The following is a 15,013-nucleotide window of genomic DNA, read 5'->3' as shown; positions in this document are numbered from 1 at the left end:
TACATTCAAAATTGATTGCAAATGTAAATGTACCTACATCATTTATAGTTAGATTAAAAATAGACAAAACATGAACTGTTCTCTCCTGTGGGCCGGGAGAGAATGTTAGGATGACATAACACGATGCATGAATCAGTATGAATCACATTTCTTTATTTATCTACTTTGATCACTCTAGTAAATGTACTGGTTTAAATTAAAGCCTTGAAAAAAAAGGAATGTTATTGTAGCTACACCCCAAACCACAAGATGGCGACAATCACTCACAAAGCTTAGATGAAAACATCAGCAAGGGCCCAGGCCCACTTTTTAAGTCTGAAACTCTCTGAATGAGGAGATAAACATGCAATGCAATAAATTTGTTTCATGATAATCACAATCAGCTTTAACTGGGCATATATATATATATATATATATATATATATAAGATATGGAAATAACAAATTGATTGAGTGTAATCTCAAACACCATGGATCAGTCGTTTAAAAAGAGTTACCCAGACCTGACCATACCAATCTATTTAACAGCATAGCCCATGATGTGCGGTTTGATAATGAATACAAGCGGTGCTTCCAGATGTGTGAGTTTCAGATCAGAGAATCCAGCCGACTCCAGATGCTTCCAAGTCTCTCGGATGACTTGACAGCCATCGCCAAAGTAGTACCACGCAGGCTGGAGAACATGCTGGAGGAAGCGGGTCCAGGTGGAGGGGTCTGCAGCAACATGCTCCATGAAAAAGAAAGCTCCACCCTAAACAGAAAAAAAGTCATATGAATTTAAAGATAAAAGTTAAAGAATAAGATTAAGACAAGGCTATGAGTGTGCCATGTTTTTAACATCAGGGAATGTAGACTGGTTCATATTTAATTACCCTAACAACTAATGTTTACACACAGGTTAGATGTTGCAGAAGTGACTTGTTCTCTTAGTGCAGCGCTATTAAATTAGTTTGGAATGGGAACCACTTCCTGAAGAAGCATCCATATGAAAGGTCTGGGAGACATTTCATGATGTTGTGAGAAGTATTCATCTCCATCATAATTTCTTTTTTTTTTCTTCTTAAATATTTGTCACACTGAAATGCTTCTGAACATTAGAACCAACCTTAAAAAGTCTTAAACGTAATAACTGGTTGTTCCACCCTTGGTGGCAATAACTGCAAGCAAGTGTTTGTGATAACTGGCAATAAGTCTTTCATATCACTATGGAGGAACTTTGGCCCACTCTTCTTTGCAGAGTTGTTTAAATCCAGCCATATCACTGGGGTGGGGGCACAAACACTTAAAGGAATCATGGTGTTCATGGGATTCTTTGATATCTTTAATTATTTATTTATGCATGTATGAAGGACAGGGTTGGAAATGAACTTTTTTGCCTTCCGGCCACATCAGGAGTAACTTTAGGACTGTATCATACCAATATTAAGTTTATCTATGCAGTCAAAAAGGCATCCCCACATGCAAATGAGTCTGACATCTGATAGAGTTAACAAATAAATAACCAAAAAATTATTCAGGAAACAGTTTATTGTAACATAGAACATATTTATAATAGGTAAGATTATGTATTTTGGTAAATGTTCTTTATGATGATTGATTGTCCTCCACTGACATACTGATTTTCTCTCTCTTCACTATTATTATCTAAACACACTACATGTCTCTGTCTCCTCCTGTTCTCTCTATTCCTGTGATCTTTTGTCAATACTTCTACGTTTATAAAGTTTGAAGAGTTTCTGTTGTAATCTGCGTGTGGACGAGGTTTATTTACAAGCGTAAATAACAATCATAAATATCGCCAATAGCGTCAGGCGCTATGAGAAACATTGCACACCAGGAATGAAAAGACAAAAGGAATTGTCCTCCAGTTTATTGACCCCTGATGATTGAATGTTAAAATGACTGTTGGGTGACTGCTCAAACTGATCCCCTCCAATATTCACGGCTCACCTGCCCCCCACACACCTGTGAGGGGCCGTGTGAATATCAGCCTGCTGTGGTGAGAAGACCAAGAGGGAATTGGTGCAGACATGAGCTCAACTGTCGCTGATCTTAACCACGTTTCCAACCGGTTTGTCAGTTTGCAGCGTTTGGGGGGATTGCAAGATTTTCCTGCATTACATGTGTCAGACCTGTTACGAGAATTTAATAAATTGTAAATTGTGCACAATTGCTGCAATCTTGTGGAAATCCAGCACTTGTTTAACTCTCTCAGACGTAAAACAGGTGGGGCATTGGTTCATACAACTTTAGAGGATAAATCAGTTGCATTGGAGAACTCTCTCATATGATACTGAGTCAAGCATCCCAGCAAATATTAAACCCCAGCCCTGACACGGGGAGGAGGGTGGGGGCTCTCTGGTCAGTGAGCGTGTGGGTTTGCTCAGCTCTGGTCATGGAGTCAGAGGGAATGAGCAGAAAACCAGGACTCAGAAATGAAATACATTTATGTAAACCAGATAAATAACATAAGGCTATTTAGTGTGTATAATAAAGGGACGATGTAAAGACCTGCTCTATAGGAAAGACCTATAGATGTCCTTAAATGACTTCTGTAGAGAGCTGGCACTATATAGGAAATACAATTAAATAAAACTGACTTGATGTTCAAGGGGGGCAGGGGATGCCACTGGGGGGGCAGGGCACCCCCCCTAATAGAATGGTAAGGGAACCACTGCGGATCTGATACACTGTAAAGTCTAACTTCCTGGACAGTACAACCAGTTAGTCCTTCTTAAAGGAGCAAGCTCAGAACTAGTATAGAGAAGGAGGCCATGGAGGTTTTGGAAATATCTGAGATACTGCAAGACCTCAGTTAAAAAATTATAATATATGGGAATGGTCACTTTTTGAATTAATATAGATATTTGGGGGCAGAAATTCGACATACTGGATCTTTAAAGGGCCACTAACAATGACCTTGGGGGCCTGATCTGGCCCCAGGGCCTCCAATTGAATAGCCTGGTCCTAGTGTTTCCCAGAATGACACTGGTGTTTAAAAGGTGGCAGAAATGGTTATACCATCCTGCCTCATTATGTGGGTGTGATTTTGTGTGTTTCTGCTCTTTTGACAATATTCATCAGCAGTAGTTTATAAAAATACACTCAAATAACATCACTCACTCCTTGAAATGTTAAATTTGATAGTTCATCATCACTGCTGGTGAGTGGCATGTGTGGATGCTTATTTTTGATGCGGTAGCATAGCGCAGCTGTGATCCTAGTGCAGGATAATAGTGGCAGCAAGCAGCTGCAGAAAAATGTTGAACAACAGCATTATAAGCTTATTTGAGCTTATTTTTATACATGAGACATTTCTCCTCAAACAGTGCATGTGATAAAACAGAAGTGGATGCATAGAGGGTGACTATATATGGATTGAAAGGAAAAGGAAAATGATCTCTACATATACTTTGATGCCTATAAATATACCTGGGTGGCTCACCAGAGTATGGTCTATGTGTGGGAAACACTGTTATATTGTCAGTTATGGAATATATCATTAGAAGAAACAGATTGAATGAATTTTTGTAGCATTTTACTTTTAAAAAACACAATATAGTTATATTTTATATGGCGTATTGACAAACCTTTCTTCCTTTTAGGTTCTGAGGGAGGTTTTAAACCAAGAAGTATTGTCATTGAATGTTATCTGCTAAAATTAAGTTTGCACGATCACAAATAATTTGAAAATCTTCCATTGTACCCACAGCTCCAGGTGTATTGTTTTAATGGGGAAAATGACCACATTTAAATGCTAAAATATGTTTGATCTCATCAAACACATTAATAAAATAATTGTTCATTTGACAACTTGTTAAACACTATACTACTATACAGTGCTGCTTGCTTTAAATGCACTACTATACCCTGATGCATAACAACAGTAGTTTTATGAGGACAGCCTGTAATAAGGGAGCTAGAGAGGACTTACTGGTCTCAGTATGCGGTGTATCTCTCGCAGAGTTTGTGGGATGTCTTTGACCGAGCAGAGCACCAGGGTGCAGACAACAATGTCCACTGATTCGTCCTCCACTGACCCCATGTCCTCCCCCGACGCCACCACAAACCTCTCATACGTCAGCTGCTTGTTTTCGGACATGTTGCTCGTCAGATATTTCTGAAAAGCGGGGTTCGGATCGGCGCAGGTCACTTTGCAGCCTGGTGGATAATACTTAAAATTCGTGCCTGTGCCGCAGCCAATCTCTAGAAGTGTGAGCTGTTTGCCAGCCTTTTTGAACTCCGAGAGACTGCGAAACAGCTCCGTCTTCTTGTCGTGCATTTTCTTGTTGTACAGTGCAGAAAGACGATACTGACAAATCGGGAAGATGCGTTTGTAAATCTGGTAGAGGCCGACGGCATCTAAGATGTGTAGCGGCAGACACAACACGTTCACCACTAGGGTGCAAAATCGCATTAGAAGAGCCATTTCTGCAAACTTGATCCAGCGTGGCGCCTATCCTGTCAACAAACTGTTATGTTGGACGAGTGACGTAGATTCAAAAGGCTTTAAGTGGGCTTCCGGAAGCTACTTCAAAATAAAAGCAAACAGTATAATATGACATGCCTTTGTAAAGAAAGCCTAATCAGGAACAGCATACACGTTGAATTCCAGCCATAAATTTAAATTAGTAGCTAAAGATTTAACCGAATAGCTTCGCGTTTACTCAGTAACATGCAGCCGTCCACTTGATGTGAAAAGGCACAAACACCCCTCACAGTGCCTTATTCTGTAGCCATTAACTTTTCCGGAAACACAACTTCAGGAGCACCTGTTACCCAGTGGGTGTGTCCGCGCACCATGGCTGTAGTTATCAAAGCTGGCATTCGGGGTTAAAATTTGGCCTGTAGCTTTTGTCTTACATGGCATTTTCCACTATCTCTCTCCCCAACTTCCAACGCTCTCTTTCCTTTTTTTATCAACTCTCCTATCCTTCGCACAATAACACAACCATAAGCCCACTGGAGGGTACTGTATGTTTTCAAGCCTTTGCATGAAATACATGCAACAAGTAAGTTTAAACTTAATATAAGTGTTACTACAACAAGATGGCACCATCTCTTACAAATCTTGAGATGAAAGCATAAGGCAAGGTCCAACTGTTGTGTCTGCATAATCTCCACTGCTGGACTCAGGACCAAGTGCTCTAATGATTGAAAAGATACTCTTGGATTCTCCTGGTGCATAAATCACCATTGAGTACCATCCAGGGTGCCCTTCCAGTGGACAGAACAAGACCCTTCCATTATAGAATATATGATAAAATGCCCTCTAGGGCAAGGGTTCCCAAACTTTTCAGCCAGCGACCCCCACTGTCCCAAAGACTGGTTGTGGCATAATTGTACACAGCCATTCACATTAAAGAATTGCCATGTGCAGGACTTTTTAAACATTGCTTTGATTTCAGCATAAATCTCAACAAATGATGTTTTTTTTTTTTTTTAATTGAACCAGTTACGACAGAAATGCACAAAATATACAATTTAAAACCATTTAAAAATACTCTCTGTTTCTTGGAAGGCATCTCATGACCCTCACTCAGTGTCTCGCTACCCTGCAGGGGGTCCTGACCTCCACTTTGTGAACCACTGCTCTTACTTATCACTGCCCTTACTGGACGCAATGCAATAATGGACCTTTTTTCACCCTGACCATGCTCCTCAAAAGGTGGTATCAATCAACAACTCTTTGTTTGTTTTGTGCTTAGTCATAACCAAAGTTATCTCAAGACCGTTTACAAAGAGGGCAATGTAGATCGTACTCTTCGTTGTAATATAAAGACCCAGTGCTAATAATCACATAATTAAAATGTTTCATCATAACCTTGTTTTCCAACTATTCAACCATAAATATAATATATTTTTTACACTGGTGCCTCACCATTTACAGCAGGTGCCCTTTTATCTCTTTTTGTCCTTGCCCCTCAAACATCCTTGGTTCGCCACTGATCTCAAAGGTTACATGATAAAGAAAAGTAAACATGAAACTGAGTTCAGTCATTTAATCATGATCACAATCACCTTTTTGGGGTAAATACATGCATTTTGCTCTTTTTTGTCCACTCTTGGAAGGCATAAAAGTAAAGGAAGTATTTTTAAACATTGTTTTATCTCAATTAGTGTGGTTCAAGAGGTCAAAAAGAGTCAGGCCAAGAGCAGGGCATATTCCCATTCTGATCTCTGGTTATGGGAATCACTAACAAAGCCTGAACACAGAGAATTTAACAGCATAGCCCATGATGTGCTGTTCGATGAAGAAGACAAGCAGTGCAGCCACATGACTGAGTTGCAGATCCGAGATCCAGCTGACTCCAGATGCTTCTGAGTCTTTTTTATGACTTGACATCTGGAAATCCAGCACTCATTTAACTCTCTCAAATGTAAAACAAGCGGGGCAACTTTAGAGGATAAATCAGTTGCATTGGAGAACTCTCTCACATGATACTGAGTCAAGCATCCCAGCAAATATTAAACCCCAGCCCTGACACGGGGAGGAGGGTGGGGGCTCTCTGGTCAGTGAGCGTGTGGGTTTGCTCAGCTCTGGTGATGGAGTCAGAGGGAACGAGCAGAAAACCAGGACTCAGAAATGAAATACATTCATGTAAACCAGATAAATAACATCAGGCTATTTAGTTTGTATAATAAAGGGACCACGTATAGACCTGCTCTATAGGAAAGATGTCCTTAAATGACTTCTGTAGAGATCTGGCACTATATAGGAAATACAATTAAATAAAATTGACTTGATGTTCAAGGGGGGCGGGGGTGCCATCGGGGACATCGCCAAACTAGTACTGTGCAGGTGGGAGAACATGCTAGAGGAAGTGGGTGCAGGTGACGTGTTGTGCCAATGACTATTTTTGTGACATTTAATGCTGCTGAATTGGCCTACTCTGAACACCTAAAGATCTTTTTCAATAAACCAAAAATCATAATCAGGTTTTATTTTTAAGGGAAAATTTTATTTTTCATGAAGCCTTAGATATAGACTGCTCCAAATGCTCTCTAAACTTATAATGACTGTGCTGTATGACAGAGATCAAAGGTACAAGATAAAGTCAACATAAAGACTCTGGCTGGTGCATGCAGGAACAAGGTCATGTGTCTCTAGTCAAGGTCTGAGAATTCAGTCCATTTTAACATTAACCAAGCTATTAATCTTCACACAGGTCAAAAGTGGAAGCAATGAGTCAGTAAGAAATCCAGTGGCAACAATGTAAATAAAAAAATGATATGGCTGATGTGCATTAGTTAAAGTCAGTTAAAGTCAAGTTATTCCAGAATCAATTTTTGCCTCTGCACCAGCAACCAGGACCAGAAGCATTATTTTTCTGGTTATCCATACTTTTATACTGTCTCCCTGTATGTCAGTCCAGTCAATACTTATGAAAACAATCTTTCAAGAAAGCTTTGAGCGATTTTCATCAAATTTTGCATAAATGTCTTCTCTGCCTCACAAATGAACTGATAAAATTTTGGAAGTCATTAAGGGTCATTAACCCTCATGTTGATCCCTTTCAAGCGATCCTGATAGCTCAAGAATGCCTTTAGGGATTTTCTTCAAACTTTGCATACATTCTCGCTCCAAGTCAAGGATCAGCTGAAAATATTTTGGATGAAAAGGTCATTGTGACCTTATATCCTAGTGCACATAATATTTATAAGTCTCTCCCGTTGTCACTGCTCCTCACAGAGCAGACCTCCGTGTTTACTTGCCTTGTCGATCTCTGCACTCACATGTCGATCAACCAGTAGGCGAACAGTTCAAACCAAGACACACTTAGGACTGCCCCCGTATTTACATTACATTTCCTGCTGCATTTCATGCTGACAGTGTCTGCACCATGAAATGAATAAATGTGGGAGCAGAGCACTTTCATTTATTTATTGATAATTAATTCTATTTATATATTAATTTTTGTATTAATTTCCACTTTGTTTATTTATTTATTTATAATTAATTTTTGAATCTTATTTTTTATTTTTGTATTTATTTTCACTTTTATCTATGCATATATAGTTTTCATTTTTTGTATTTATTTCCATTTTTATATTAATTTTTGTATTTAATTTTCTTTTTTCTTTCTTTCTTTTTTTTTTTTTTACTTTTATTTATTTATTTATTTTTAATTTTGGCAGGTTTGGTCCTCCATAGAGATGAGAGGGAGTACCACGCAGAAAGACATTTAGAGAGCAGCTGTGATTAAATTTGTGCACTGTCAATGTTGTATAGCTATTTTATACTTAAAGAGTTTACAAATACTTGACTTAAAATAAATGTTTCAGCCCCATCAAAAGTTTAGAGCATTTCACCTTTTATTGTTCCACCATGATGATAATGGCCAAAATGTTCAATAAATTTTGAATTATTTCCTCTCATATTCCCACAACACAAATTACTGTGATGTGTACAATAATCAGTATTGAAGCAAAATAAAGAGTTACTTTTCAAAGTGATTAGTTAGTGTTACAATCCAGTACTTACTTTTTGATAGTAGAAACTGTAACTAGTAACTAATTTTCAGCAGGGGTGTAAAAGTATAATAATAATAACAACTTTATAGAGCACTTTTAAAAACAAGGGTTTACAAAGTGCTTTGACATGGTTAGCAACGCATACGACTATTTTACTCAAGCAAAGCTAGTTTCTTTGGTTAAAATGAAACTAGCTTAAAAACACACTTAAAAGTATAGGGAATGATGATGAATAAAGAAAAGACTTCAGCTGATGTAGGTCTGTTGGTCCAGCTTAGAACTCTAGGCTCTATCAACAGTAATTTTCACATCTGCTGATACCGATATGATGCACCCCTACTCATTATGTGCCACTTTGTGGTCAACAGAGGTGGAAAAAGTACAAGATTATTTACTCAAGTAAAAGTATTGTTACCCTGGTTAAAAATTTGTAAATGTACTTAGTTACTTTACAGCTCTGATTTTCAGTAGTTTTGCTCATCACTGAATACAAGCAACCAAGTATTGCTCTAGACAAATGGAAACATAAAAGAGACAAACACCAGCCTACTAACGGCAGGGTCGTGGAGGCATAAAACTGCCAGGTGCTACATCTTTTTTTAAAAAAAATCTTTTTACTGAGCAGTTGTTTTTGCAGCTCAACCCCTCTGTTCAGAAATTTGACTATGTGCTTGAATGCATATTCCAGGAATGTAATTTGAACGTAGAGTAAAAAAAATAAATAAATAAAATTTATTTTTTAATGCATTCTTAAAAGTAGTAAAAGGGCCAAGGGCACAGGTGGCCTGGTGGTTTAAGGCAGGGGTGTCAAACTCAGTCACAGCAGGGGCCAGATTCTGGATTTAGGTATGACCTGAGGGCCTAACTGGGTCAACATTTAACCATAACTGTCAACCTCATTTTCACCAGTAATAGAATATGAAAAAAGCACTGATGATAAATCATTTGGAAATTCAAAAAAGTAAAAATGATAAGTTTAAAGGCTCACAACAAGAACACAACATTAACATTAGAAAAAGAACGTTTTTAAAGAGCAAATATACAAGGAGAAAGTTGAAATCATAAGTTTGAAAGGTCAAAATATGAGATCAAATTTGAAATAATGAGTTTAAAAGTTAAAATATAACTTAAAATTTAAAATTGTGAGTCTGATAGTTCAAAATGTGGGATTAAAAAGCCAAAATTAGGAGTTAAGACTTCAAAATGATGACTTAAAAAGTTAAAAATATGATTTAAATTCAAAATTTGGAGTTTAAAAGGTAAAGATATGATATAAAATGTAAAAAATAATGTATTTAAAATGTCAAAATATGAGAAAAAATTGAAATCAGGTGTTTAAAAGTCAAAATGTGGGACTAAAAAGCCAAAGTAAGGAGTTGAAAAGGTCAAAATATGACTTGAAATTTAAAATTGGGAATCTTAAAGATATAAATGTGACATATTAAGTCCAAATTATGAGTCAAAAAGGTCAAAATATGACTTAGAATTTAAAATTAAGGATCTAAAAGATACAAATGTGACATATAAAGTCCAAATAATGAGTTTAAAATGTTTAAAAGCATGAAATGAAAAGTCAAAATCATAAGTTTGAGTTGTAAACTTGAGATGCAACATTGAAAATATAAAATAGAACACAAATTAATTTTTTTCCCCCACATTCTTGACGTTTTATGAAATCTTTCTTACTCTTTACTTTTTCAGATTTTTAGCTTAACAAGGATATTTTAATCAACCAAGTTGAAGTTTACATTATTATACTGGAGGAAATCTGCAGACCTCATACTGGTGGGCCAGTTATAACACAAATATGATATGATCTTGCGGGCCGGATATAATCGTTCTGTGGGCCGGATTTGGACCCTGGGCCTTGAGTTTGACAACTGTGGTTTAAGGTGTGCCCCATGCACGTCGTCGGCCAGGTTCAAATCCGGTATGTGGCACTTTCCCGCATGGCTCTCCTCCGCTCTCTCATCCCTGTTTCCGATTCTGTCCACAATCCTCCTCTGTCAATAAAGGCATTAAAAAAGCCCAAAAATAAATCTTAAAAAAATAAATAAATAAAATGGCCTGACAATACTTGTGAATGAATTTATGTCATCAGGCTTTAACTGATGATTGCAAATATCAAAACCCCACAAAAATGATCAGTTGTTCAGTCCAAACAAACAACATTGTTTTGTTTATTTAAAATGCATAGTGTTCTACTAAATTACTTATTTTGTGTAACCAACAGTCCAAAATACAAACAAGTCTTTACTTAAAAAAAAAAAATCATCAATTCATTCTGTGACTACTGCAGCAGTCAATCATCATTTTTCTACTAACAGTATTCCTAGTCAGTGGAAGACTGGATGTTTGATGGACAGGGGCAAAAATAATAAAAAAGAGCACCTGCTGCTCTCAGAGAGTTGTTATACAGTAAATTCATAACTAAATAGTTAGAAACCCTGTTTAAGATTGAACATTTTTATGTGAATACGTATTGCTCTGTAATAAAACAGACATATAATCATTGACTATTTGACTATTTATTTTCCACAGATGCACAAGTGAGGATGTCAGTGTATTTTCTCCACGATTGCATAGATGACCTCTAGGGGGCACTCTATCAAGTATTGTCCATTGGAAAGGCACCCTTTGGGGCACTTAATCATGTGTTTTTTCCAACTGTGAAGCCTTTATTGTGGACACTTTGTCATGCTTTTCCTTTGGAGGTGCACCTCAGAGAGAAGCTCATACTGTTTTGTCCAATGAGAGGGCACCGAAGAGGTCAGGTCAGGCATGGGAGCATATGCTGCTCTGGCACTATGTCTACCCAGGTCCTGTAATGCTCCTGCCTCCTGATGGCCATCACCACAACTGGAAAAATCTGCCTGATGCAACTCCTCAGAGTAGCCAGACCATTGTTCCTTGATGTCCGACTCCTCTGTTAGGATCGTGCCATCAGGTACCTGTACTGCAAAGCAACGCAGAGAGGATGCAGCTTCTTTGAGGCTCTGTATGGCCCAGTAAGCTGGACAGACATTACTTGTGCTCAGGTTGCCTTGTACTATCTCACACTGGTCACAAAACCTAGTTTTTACATCTCAACCCATTGCCCTCAAAGCCTCACGCCTCAGTCTCCTCCCCAGTTCAGTTTTGCTGTCCAGTTTGGCCTTGTGACTTGCCTCAATTAGTATTAATGGTTTCCCCAGAAATGAGCCCGTCCTTGGTAACCTAGGGATGTATTTATGGGCAGCAGCCGGGGTACCAGACCTGAGGTCTCCCTAGAGAGACCCAGTATCTTGAGAGGCATCTGGTGTTCCAACTCACAACTGTGCTTTGTTTTTTTTTGTTTTTTTTTTTTGAAAGCCACACTTGGCAGGAACTGTCAAAATGTTTTCCTCAGAAAGGACACCATTTGTCATCTTTTCCCATCCACTGGGAACCATTAAGGGCACTTTACCACAGTTTCTCCCCGTGAGAACATTTGACTCAAGCTGACTGCAAAGAAGCATTGTGCTTGGTCTAAAACACGGTGAAAAGACCTACTAGTGTCTGTATGTGGTACACCTCATGCAGAGTTTGTTGAATGACTTTGACTATGGTTAACACTAGCATGTGAACATCTTTCACTGATCCAATGCCCTGCGTTGATGCCACCACATATCTCTCCTGTGTGAGCTGCTTGTTCTTTACAATGCTGCTCTTCAGATATGTCTTAAAATTGGGGTTCGGTGCAGATCACTTTGCAGCAATATGGATAATATTTAAAAGTGGCGCCCATACCGCAGCCAGTCTCTGAAGGTGTGACTGTGAGCTGTACAGTAGCTATGAATTAATGTATAATCACATTAAAAACAGGCTTATAGATTTACTGGGTAACCTGTGGGTGCTGTAAACTTATCCATTACCCAAACTTGTCAATCTTTAAGCGAGCTGTAGTCTACAGTCTGAATCAGAAACTATAAATCATTGATTTCACATGCTGCCACATTCAACTGTGGGGTAGTATTGTTCTATTTTCTTTCTGAAAGAATGATCAGTGCATCAAATATAACAAGAGATTCAACAGGGAGCGTCAATGCACCTTTCATTATGGAATTTTAAGCTTTTTACCATCTATTATAATGGCTGCCAAGAAACCATATAGTCTCAGTCCTTGACCTAATTTCTTATCATAATCAATCAATTAAGAGATCAAGATTTAATATTTTAACTATTTGACAACTACCCCATAGTCTGCCAACCATGAGATGTTGCTGAAGTTTCTAAAAAATCCACAAGATGGAGACATTGTTGGGTCATATTGTAAAAACATTGAGAAGACTTTAGAGAAAGGGTCATAATATGTTCAGAGTGACTACTGTCAGTGAGTGACTGCTGTATGTTGCACAACCCTTTTTCCAGCTTCAGACAGACTTAAACATTTATGTCAACACACTAGCACTTCAGTATTGGCATGTAAAACACCCATAACCCATATCAAAAAAATGTATTGTGTTTCTGATTATGACATCCTTGTGTAAAATGTTTTGTATTCATTTAATCGTGAAGGTTATATTAATTATATTCATTCTAGACTTTGAAAACAGATTTTCCCTTTGCATTAAGTTAAGTATTTTTCATACAGGTAGAGCCACAGGAATGCTACTGTGAACCTGATAAACTAATTTGGCGTCAAACCATTTAAAAAGTGGTTCAGAAGAAAATGCTTAGCGACACAATGTCTGCTTTTGGATTTGGATGCAAGGTTTCCTGCAGTTTGTCTCTTTCAGGTATTGGAACAGTCTATGGCATTGCTCAGTATGTGTTTTGCTTGTGTAAGGTGGGGATTTTCAAAACAGGGCACACAACTTCATGTGTATTATTTTGGTCCAATGTCAACATTTTTGGGAGGGCACCATATTCTGGCTGTTAAAAGGATTCGGTCTGTTTTTAGCAGGAAGTGTAATACACTGTCACAATAAAAATAATTTTGTGCAAACAGCAGCTGTTTTGAACTAAGTGAATTCTTATTAACTTCAGTCTCAGGGTGCTGATTGTGCTCGTTCGTACCTTGAGTCATTGAATGTCAACTGATTGAGTTCAGTCTCAAGAAAAAAAATGATGCAATTTAAACACACTTTGCTTTGCTTGTCCTGTTAAATCTTAAATAATGACTCTTAAATTACCCATTATTTCTATTATGTCATGATACAAGTAATAAATATGAGTAGGGTGAATATAGTGGGGCAATTGTTAAAGTGGACTAGTAAAGCCTAAAAATGTTTATCCTAACATTTTTAAAATTCCATAAATATTCCATAAACCAACACTGATGTATCATAATAATGCAGAAGTTTAACAAAAAAAAAAAAAAAAAAAATCCATCAAGTATCACTTCCAGGACTTTGCTCATCATATTCAACAAGCTGGCAGTGAGTCAGTGATGGGAATTAAAAAATTAGGGTTGTCAAACGATTAAAATTTTTAGTTAAATCAAGAATTTTAACCACTTAATCTCCAAATTTCTGTAGTTAATCACAATCAATCTCCCCTTTTTGTAACATTTTGAAACACTTTTAGCAGCAATAAGCATCTGTTTACAGTATCACTAGGCAGAGAGCTAGGCTGAAATGAACTCTTTGCTACCTAGCAGTTTTTATGAGATTTTTCCAAGACTTAATTTCTCCAGTGTGTTGTTTAAGTATCAACCATAGATCCTTCCATCTAAAACAATGAGTTGACTGCATAGACTTGCTCTGCAAGCTGCAGAGCTTCAAGGAGGCTGGCAGTACTACTGATACATCGCCACTGTATTTGTTTGTTGTGAATTAAAAGAATTTATGGAAGTAAAAGGAAAAGTGTTGTGCCATGTGGTAAAACACAACTGATAAACTGGGTGATTGAATTATTGGCAAACTGTGACAGCCATTCAGTTATTGAAATGGAAGAATAGAACTCCCTTTTGAATACTACTTTTAAATACTTCTTTAATTACTAAGTTTTTTGCTACAAGGATGGATGCAACAAGTAAGCAAGGCTAACTACCATAGGTATGATAGCATAGTCATATATGAGCAAAAAATGAAGCATGAGTCACTTTGGCCTGCGGGGTGATGGTTCCCTAAGAGGCTGCATTGATTTGAATTAATCTTCAAACAAAGCATATCACTGGAAGACTTGGAACTTTTAGGAGAATCTAGATCATCAGTGTTATCTGTCAAAAGATACATGTACAGCACTTTTCATGTAAAAAAGCAGGACCTCTATAATTCATGCACTTTCTGGAGAGGGAGGGGAACAGCCTTTTGGAAAGCCTCTTCATATTTTTCATTTAGTGGAACTGAACACTTAAACAATTTATACATTAGAACATACTCGCAACACTTTGTATTTGCCAAATTTAATGTATGGCAAATAAGGTTGCTTTCTGACTTCTAGGCTGTTTGAATAAAAAAACCAACCATGACTGCTGTTATTACTGTTGTTTTTAACTAAGAAAACTGAATGTGTTTTAAGTGTCCCACTTTGCCAGTGGTGCCTGGAAATTGCTTTTGGCTAATTTGTGTTTGAGA

General features: G+C 37.6%; 1 protein-coding gene across 1 annotated transcript; it reads right to left on the bottom strand.

The window, feature by feature from the left end:
- Nucleotides 1–138: 138 nt before the first annotated feature.
- Nucleotides 139–4,487, bottom strand: LOC121507055 (methyltransferase-like protein 7A). Its single transcript, XM_041783197.1, has 2 exons — nucleotides 3,934–4,487; nucleotides 139–750 (listed from the first exon to the last, which is right to left on the bottom strand). The coding sequence occupies exons 1-2, from the start codon at nucleotides 4,426–4,428 to the stop codon at nucleotides 517–519; spliced, it is 729 nt and encodes a 242-aa protein (XP_041639131.1). The 5' UTR covers nucleotides 4,429–4,487; the 3' UTR covers nucleotides 139–516.
- Between the last annotated feature and the right edge of the window lie 10,526 nt (nucleotides 4,488–15,013).

Source organism: Cheilinus undulatus, linkage group 3 (genome assembly GCF_018320785.1).
Source record: "Cheilinus undulatus linkage group 3, ASM1832078v1, whole genome shotgun sequence".
Taxonomy (NCBI): domain Eukaryota; kingdom Metazoa; phylum Chordata; class Actinopteri; order Labriformes; family Labridae; genus Cheilinus; species Cheilinus undulatus.
Note: the sequence above shows the minus strand (reverse complement) of the source record. Positions and strands in the feature narration are given on the sequence as shown.

Bases quoted from the DNA above. Each gene is read 5' to 3' on its own strand.
- LOC121507055 (XM_041783197.1), bottom strand. From the start codon at position 4,428: ATGGCTCTTCTAATGCGATTTTGCACCCTAGTGGTGAACGTGTTGTGT. The intron at 751-3,933 runs GTAAGTCCTCTC...TTTTCTGTTTAG, and splicing joins TACACCGCATACTGAGACCA to GGTGGAGCTTTCTTTTTCAT.